This window comes from Sander vitreus, unplaced genomic scaffold (genome assembly GCF_031162955.1).
Source record: "Sander vitreus isolate 19-12246 unplaced genomic scaffold, sanVit1 ctg398_0, whole genome shotgun sequence".
Classification (NCBI taxonomy): domain Eukaryota; kingdom Metazoa; phylum Chordata; class Actinopteri; order Perciformes; family Percidae; genus Sander; species Sander vitreus.
Genome location: NW_027595523.1, coordinates 30,905 through 40,000, shown reverse-complemented (window position 1 = coordinate 40,000; position 9,096 = coordinate 30,905). Strand labels below are relative to the sequence as shown.

Here is a 9,096-nt window from a genome sequence, read left to right as displayed (position 1 = left end):
TATCAAACATTTTTTGCAAACCGGATTGGAGAAATCCAAAAGGCCGGATCAGTAGATAGCTGGAGGTGGGTCGAAGGAAGACAGAATGTCGCCGACCTCATCACAAGGGGGGCAACCCCGGAGGAGCTTGCTGAAGGATCAGTCTGGCAGGAAGGCCCAGAATTTTTGAAGTTGCCTGAATCAGATTGGCCTGTGAAAACTGCCAGAGAGATCAACCTCTCTGTTGCTGAAGAGATCAGGGGACTTCGGCACACTGGCACGGTTATGTGGGACCATTGCTTTGATGAGACAAGCAGTAGAAATCTGGCTGGGCAACAGCCAGGCCCCAGATAAGTCAAAGTGGGAGGCAAGACCATACCTGTCTGTGGAAGAAAGAGCAACAGCTTTCAAAGTTCTAGCTCTAGCAGCTCAGGATGGTGTCGAGTTCCGTGACACAACCCTGGATCGCCTGGTTGTTCAGAAGGAGGAAAAGACAGGACTCTTGCTCTGCGGAGGGAGAATCCAATGCTGGGATGAGGATAGAGTGGTTGTACCGCTAATCCCATGCCAGTCGTGGCTCGCAACACTACTGGCCAGGGAGGCACACGAAGAAAACCATGAAGGTGTTATCTCTACCCTTCTACGGACAAGAAGGAAAGCCTGGATCGTGCAGGGACGAAGAACAGTTAAGGTGCTGAACAACTGCGTCACCTGCAGAAAGCGAAGAGCCAAGATGTGCCAGCAAGTAATGAGTGATATTCCTCAAGAGCGTACCAAAAGAGCAAGCCCATTCGAGTATACAACCCTTGACCTTTTTGGCCCCTTGGCGGTGAAAGACGCTGTTAAAAGAAGGACAAGAAGGTCTGGGGCATTGTTTTCTGTTGTATGGCCTCGAGAGCCGTCCATGCGGACCTCATCGATAACCAGCCGACAGAAAGCTTCCTCCAAGCATACTCCCGCTTTGTTGCTCTGAGGGGGCATCCAAGGAAACTATGGTCCGACAGAGGCACCAACTTCAGGACTCGGAGGACTCGGTCGAGTACTTAACACCTAACTCCCTCATACTGGGTCGAGCATCGCTTGGAGGAGACACCAGCGGGCTTGACCTAGAGACCCATCCCTGGTGTCGTTTAAGGGCTATTCAAATCGGAGTGGACCGGTTCTGGGAAAAGTGGAGGGAACTTTCAGGCCCAAATCTGTTCATTCGACACAAGTGGCACCGGACAGAGGAACGTCAAAGTCGGCGACCTCGTCTGGATTGCTGACCCAAAAGCTTTGAGAGGTCAGTTTCATCTGGGTAGGATTCTGACAGTTTATCCTGACAGTAAAGGGATTGTCAGGGATGCTGACATCGCAACATGTGCTGGCCTTCCTGTTTCCCTGGCCCGTGGCCGGAAGAAGAGGAGTTCATCACTGCCCATGACAGTTATCGGAAGAGACGTATGAAGACTGGTAGTACTTCTCCCGGTGGAGGATGAAACTCATCCATTCCAGCCGCCATGACCCCCGCCTCTTCATGAACCCCTCTCATTTTGCACACCGCCCTATCCCCCTGGCCCAAACCCCTCTCATTTACCGCCCTTACCGCTGTTGGCTGGTTGGTGCAAGCCTAGCGCTGCCACCATGCCCATCACATTGCACATACATGAAGTAAGAGCATGCACATCCCATACCTCGCTTACCTGGGCAGTACATCACATACCTGCCAAAGGGATGTGATTGACTTGGACATTGAAAAAAAAAAAAAAAAAAAAATTGTGTGGGAAAGGAAAAATGACACTAAGAGGGGTCCTTTGAGTGATTTTGGTAAGTTCCTTGGATCTGGAACTTAAGTGTGAGGTGTTGTGTTTTCTGTGGAGTTCTGTCATTTGTGAAGTTTTGTTATTTCTTATTTACATGTTTAATCAAATGTTTACCTTAAACCAGAGCTACAAATGCCGAAAGTAACACTTATGGAGAAACGTTTAGCAGCTCAATAGTGTAGTGCCTCTTTAAGAGGGGTGTGCTGTGAGTACATGCGACCGGTGATTACTACGTGAAAAGGAAGCGCGAGATTCATTTAGTTTGTAACGACTTTCAACCCGGTGTGCAGCCACTTGGTAAGCTCTTTTAATTTCATATGTTTTCTTGTCTGCTTTTATGATGTACGCTTCATTTAGTCTGTTGTCGCCATGCTGTGTTTACGTCCGTTGCACGTTAAAGATAACGCTATGCTCCGGTAGATCTAAGCAGTTTAGTTGACTGATAAAGATAACGCTATACTCTAAAGTTATAAGTTGACGAGGTGGCGAATCTGTGGGACATAAAAATAACATTTAGACTATATGTATATATATATATATATATATATGTATATGTATATGTGTGTATATGTGTGTATCAGTGTTTCTTCTAGGATTTTTTTTAGCAGTGGGGGCAGATCTGTCGGAACCCACCCAGTCCTGCGCCCCTCCGCCAAATGTTTTACGTATTAAACGGAACTGACACTTTGCTGCAACACAAACGTCACTTCTATTCACACACAATGAGGCATATTTTCATTTTGTTTTGATTGAACTGTATTTTTGAGGAACTGTAGGTCTATAAAATGAATTTTACAAGAAATTCTTCATAGGGAAACCAAAACCCAAAGTAGGCTATAGTATGAAACCATTCATAATGAAACTAATTGCATATTTGCCTCAGTGGCAAAGTTGGCAGCCTTGCTGTGTGCATTTGATTTTTCTTGGCTATTGGAAAAAGGCTCGGTTATAGGGGAATTCAGAAAGAGGTGGCCCATTGATGCCGAGTAGCATACATGCTGCTAGATGGTCCCCCTGCGGCCTGTTCCTTAACACTAAAACGGCCAGGACGGTCATTTTGACCGTCCTGGCCGTGTAATAATGTGTAATAACTTTGCTAAATAAAAAAATACAATCCTGCTGGTACCTGACTTTTCCTAAAAGAGTCTGTATTTTCATTTAAAATTGTTTTTATATACATTACACAAAAGGCAAAGAAAATACAATCACTTTTACCTATTTTTTTTTTTAATCTTTTGCGTGGTTGAAGATGTCATCTTGGTTGCTTAGTAATAATCATAGTCTCTGTCAGAGAAACGTAACTAGCGGTCTCGAGTAACAAGTGTGGGCATCACCAAGGGGGTAAGCTTCTCCTCGGACCGCGAACCTCTTATGGCGCCATTTTGATGCTACTAAGCCATCACCTCCCGTTAGTGTTCCATTGACTGCCATTCATTTTGGCGCCACTTTGACAGCGAATAACTTTACATCTGAAGCGTTTAAAGACTCTATTTGTCCATTGTTTATTTTTAAAGAAACACGGCAATGTATAAAAGGCTCCATTACCTTGTACCTCACCTTATGGCTCTGTAGCAGACATTTTTGTAAAAATAGGCTAACGATTGTGTCATAACCACGCGACTTACTGTCGCATAGTAGAGGAATTACCGTATAGTACAGGAGAAGCGCACAGGGAGTTTCGTCTCGCATTCGCTATTTAAGTGTAATTACTAATGTTAACTAGCATTTTAGTTAGCAATAATTAGCCTGTGCCTATGTTATCTCCTTACATATGCCTAAGCTCTTCGTCTCTGCAATATTCGGAATAATTGAGATTTCTCTTGGCACAGCTGCCAGAAGACTTACAACTTTCAGACACGTTGCTCACGGCACATTTACGTCGTCTCTCTCAGTTGGAGGCTGCGCAGTAACGCTAGCCATCACTGGAAAAGTGCTTCTAATGGCCTTCACTGGTCTCCGTCCAGAGCAACTGGATCTGTTGGTCCATTATATATACAGGTGCTGGTCATATAACTGGAATATCATGAAAAAGTTGATTCAGTATTTCCATTCAAAAAGTGAAACTTGTATAATGTCTACATTCATTCCACACAGACTGATATATTTCAAGTGTTTATTTCTTTTACTTTTGATGATTAGAACTGACAACTAATGAAAACCCCAAATTCAGTATCTCAGAAAATTTGAATATTGTGACAAGGTTCAATATTGAAGACACCTGGTGCCACACTCTAATCAGCTAATTAACTCAAAACACCTGCAAAGGCCTTTAAATGGTCCCTCAGTCTAGTTCTGTAGGCTACACAATCATGGGGAAGACTGCTGACTTGACAGCTGTCCAAAAGATGACCATTGACACCATGCACAAGGAGGGCAAGACACAAAAGGTCATTGCTAAAGAGGCTGGCTGTTCACAGAGCTCTGTGTCCAAGCACAGGCGAAGGGAAGGAAAAGATGTGGTAGAAAAAAGTGTACAAGCAATAGGGATAACCGCACCCTGAGACAAAACCCATTCAAAAATGTGGGGGAGATTCACAAAGAGTGGACTGCAGCTGGAGTCAGTGATTCAAGAACCACCGCGCACAAACGTATGCAAGACCTGGGTTTCAGCTGTCGTATTCCTTGTGTCAAGCCACTCCTGAACAAGACACGGTGTCAGAAGCATCTCGCCTGGGCTAAAGACAAAAAGGACTGGACTGCTGCTGAGTGGTCCAAAGTTATGTTCTCTGATGAAAGTAAATTTTGCATTTCCTTTGGAAATCAAGGTCCCAGAGTCTGGAGGAAGAGAGGAGAGGCACAGAATCCACGTTGCTTGAAGTCCAGTGTAAAGTTTCCACAGTCAGTGATGGTTTGGGGTGCCATGTCATCTGCTGGTGTTGGTCCACTGTGTTTTCTGAGGTCCAAGGTCAACGCAGCCGTCTACCAGGAAGTTTTAGAGCAATTCATGCTTCCTGCTGCTGACCAACTTTATGGAGATGCAGATTTCATTTTCCAACAGGACTTGGCACCTGCACACAGTGCCAAAGCTACCAGTACCTGGTTTAAGGACCATGGTATCCCTGTTCTTAATTGGCCAGCAAACTCGCCTGACCTTAACCCTATAGAAAATCTATGGGGTATTGTGAAGAGGAAGATGTGATACGCCAGACCCAACAATGCAGAAGAGCTGAAGGCCACTATCGGAGCAACCTGGGCTCTCATAACACCTGAGCAGTGCCACAGACTGATCGACTCCATGCCACGCCGCATTGCTGCAGTAATTCAGGCAAAAGGAGCCCCAACCAAGTATTGATTGCTGTACATGCTCATACTTTTCATGTTCATACTTTTCAGTTGGCCAACATTTCTAAAAATCCTTTTTTGTATTGGTCTTAAGTAATCTAATTTTCTGAGATACTGAATTTGGGGTTTTCATTAGTTGTCAGTTCTAATTAAAGAACGGCTTGTTTATTGCTAAGGCCATATGGTGAAAATGAAATGATTTAATAATAATGTATAACAATAACTAATTTTAGTAGTAAATTGCTGTTGAACCATCAGATGGGAAAAGGACATTTACAATAACTTCAAATGCACCACAAGGCTGTAGTTTACCAGTTTCATTGAACGCACCGTCTGTGTTTCTCCGACGGCAGCTGCAGATTGTTACATACCGGTGTTGAATCCTCTACAGCAAAACACAGTCAAACTTTACACCATTTAGCGTTAGCTGTCAGCATTTTAACCGTGTTTAATCCAGCTACTAGCTAGTGGTAGGCTAACGTTAGCTGCTGTCGAGTATAGTGTTAACTAGCGTCATGTGCAGCGGTGTTTGTGTTTCAGAGATTCTCTTCTCCCTCCTTCATTTTACAGTCCAATGGTGGCTAGAATGGCTCCGGGTCAAACGTCATATGGAATGGATTAATCTGCGTAACTTTTTTTTAACGCGTTATTTGTTCTCAGATTAATTAATCGAAATTAACGCGTTATTTTGACAGCCCTAATAAATATATATGTATGTATGTGTATATATATATATATATATATATATATATATATATATATATATATATATATATATATATTATGTGTGTGTGTGTGTGTATATATATATATATATATATATATATATATATATATATATATATAGTTTTACATACATCTTACATATTGTTTTCTATTATTATTAAATCAGAATCAGACCTAACAGGATGTGTGTTTCTTTGACTTCCTGTTTAGACTAAAGGCTGCTTGAAACGGCTGTAAACTGTCCGACTTGACCACGGCTTTTTGTCACCGCGCACTGCTGCTGCCGCCTGATCCTGTCCACTTTACAGGCGGGGCGCATCTTATCTCGAACAAGTCTACTATTACTGAAAGCCACATGTGACTACAAGGCTTTTTGTAGATTATAGGCTTTGGGAGGATTTCAGACTGGACACTGCAGCACACAAATACGGTGCTCTGTACAGACCGAAGCTGTGTGTGTGTGTGTGTGTGTCACAGATTTGCTCTGTCATCAGCAAACTTCAGCTGTGGAGGGCCAGGTTTCCTCTCATTTTTAATTTAATGATATTCATAATTTCTTTTTGTTGTTTCTTTGAAAGATGTTTCTACTCATGCAGTATGCACTGTACATGCTTCCAGATCTACAAATCAAGTTAAGACGTTAAAAAATAGTGATCCAGTTAATTCAGATAAACATCTGTGGTATCAGGACATTGCCACTAGAGGGCAATGTTTATTAATGTACAGAACCACCACCTTTTTTGACCATGTTTTTTCCGTACACCATGTTCTCCCAGTATCTCTCTGTATGTATCAGCACATTGGCTAAATCTCTGTAATAACTGCATAGAGATCAGAGAGGTGCAGTGGCTGGACATAATCAAAGCAGCACCTGTTCAAAGACACTACTGCAATGTAGTACTTGGATAAATGCTTTCTTTTTAAAGCTTATAATATTCAGTTCCTGGTCACAATGTGTCCACCCATTACAGTATATTGTACAGAACAGGTGTTGGTTTTATTGTGTCTGTTCAGAGTAGATCAACTGTAGGTGATTTATTGCTGCTTTCTTGTCTTCTTGCTCTCTTCTCTTTCTGGTTTGTTTTATCATTTTAATATTGGTATACTTGTTTTGTAACATTAACTTTACCCTGGACATCTGAAGGTTCAGAAATTATACAAATATTTGAGGTTGAAGGTATTAAATGGTGTTGAAATTTAAGCTGAGTAGGCACTTTATTTTTGAAGTTGTTGGCCAGAAATTCCATAATAGTCTTTAAGCATGTTGTAATTCAAGTGGTTTGAGAGAAAACTAGACTTCTGCACCTCCTCTTTGCTCTGTTGTCAGGCCTTAGTAAATCTAGCCGTGATTGAAGACTTTGGTCAATCACAGGTCATTTCAGAGAGAGAGAGAGAGAGAGAGAGCGCATTCCTATTGGCTGTTCTGTGTCTGCATTGCCTGTACGACAGAAAGGGTGAGCTGCAGGAAGGTCTCACGCTACTTCAAATTCAGTTTTTGTTTTGCATTCTACCCACTACAGCTTTAAATGTAACTTGATTTATTTTATTTGCACATATTTTGAACTTAAATTGCCTAAAATGTTCTCTTGTACTTTTTGCTGTTGTTTTTGCACAGATACACCGGACACTATTTCATTACCACCCTGCTGTACTCCTTCTTCCTGGGTTGTTTTGGGGTTGATCGTTTCTGTCTAGGCCACACTGGCACTGCTGTTGGGAAGTTGCTCACCCTGGGAGGCCTGGGAATCTGGTGGTTTGTGGACCTGATCCTGCTCATCACTGGCGGCCTGATGCCCAGTGATTACAGCAACTGGTGCACCTACTACTAAGACAGAGAGCCGAGTGTGACTGAGGACTCGGCCCACTTCTCATCAAACATCAGTTAAATATTGAGAATTCCAGCAATGTGGCCTCAGCCTGCCATAATTATAAAACTGTGGGCTGACTTGAGGGGATTTACAGCTCTGCTGTGCAAAGTGGAGTACAGGGACATTTTATGACACACAGTGTTCGGAATAAAATGAGAAATAATTTAATGTCATTCTAATTTAATCCACTTGAAAGTTTCCACAGAATGCATAAAATGATTGATGAAATTTTACTCGCATCTTTTACCAGCAATGATGACAGTGCTATTTTGTAGTTCTAAATTGTGAAATAAGGTCCCTTTAACACCTGTAGATCAGTTAATATGGGCCCAACCAAGGACATATAATTGCCTTTTAGTTTTAGGGGCTATTTCACAAAAGCAGAATTTAAAAATCCAGGATAACCGATAAAACAAGGCTTGACCTAGTCTATTAAGTGCATCGTGGCTTGGTGCAGTTCACGACAGCCAAGCTAGGCTGAGGAGGTGCGACTAGGTCAAGCCCGGATGAAGTAATTTCGATAGATGCGTGTTCACAGCTTTCTTTAAAAGCCTGCGAGGTTGATCACAGATTAACTGATAATAAAATGTAGAATACATGTTGTGCATACTTTACACAGAGTGAGCAGCAGCTTCTTATGGAAGTTTGACTTACACAATATTTGTAAAAAAGAAACACAGCCGTGAAGATGAAACGAGAAAGTGTGGCGATTGCAAACGGCTGAATGCACGTGTAAGAAGCCTAATAATATACTGACCACTGCTCTTAACTGAAACTGTCATAATCATACCATTCAAGGAGTTAGGCTACTAATTATTTGCACAAAATAACAATTGTACAATTGCCTTAAAATGTCTCTCTCTCTCTCTCTCTCTCTCTCTCATATGTGCTAAAATATACATTTTGTGAGTAACATTAAGGCAAACTGTTTGTGCAAATGACAAGTAACTCAAATGGTTTTAGTTAGAGCAGTTGTATATTTTTAGACTATCATTCAGTCTCATTATCATTCACACTGTTTTATTACAGCGGCTTCTTTACATATATGCTTTGCTTCCTTGTATATAAGGACCTAGAAAAGAAAGACACTGAATAAATTGGACTCTGAAATCTCTCTGAAACTATAAGGAGAATCAAAGGTATAGTAAGTGATGCTAATCCAATACACTTTTTGTCAAGTTCAGTGAAAATCTCCTCATGGTCATATAAAACTCCGGTGAAAACAAACAGGAGTGCACGAGCCACAAAACACTATTCCAGCCAATATGCAACAGGTGGTAACAGTTGAGAGCGGGGGCAGCATGTGAATCTGCCAACCTGCCAGTAGTTGTCTGTCTGTGAAACGGGGGGGTGGAGCTTCTGAAGGGGGGGAGGGGGTCGTATTTATTTGGCAGTTGAGTTTAAATAATCTTTGCGCAGCATCGCTTACTGCACCTTTT

General features: G+C 42.1%; 1 protein-coding gene across 2 annotated transcripts in view; it reads left to right on the top strand.

Annotated features, from left to right (window-relative positions):
- LOC144513984 (TM2 domain-containing protein 2-like) overlaps nucleotides 1-7,830 on the top strand; it is a 24,865-nt gene extending 17,035 nt beyond the window's left edge. For both annotated transcript variants that reach the window (XM_078245176.1, XM_078245175.1), the window contains exon 4: nucleotides 7,405-7,830. In XM_078245176.1, coding sequence (XP_078101302.1) covers nucleotides 7,405-7,618 — 214 coding nt within the window. In that variant the 3' untranslated portion in view covers nucleotides 7,619-7,830. The remainder of the gene's footprint in view (nucleotides 1-7,404) is intronic.
- Nucleotides 7,831-9,096: the final 1,266 nt, after the last annotated feature.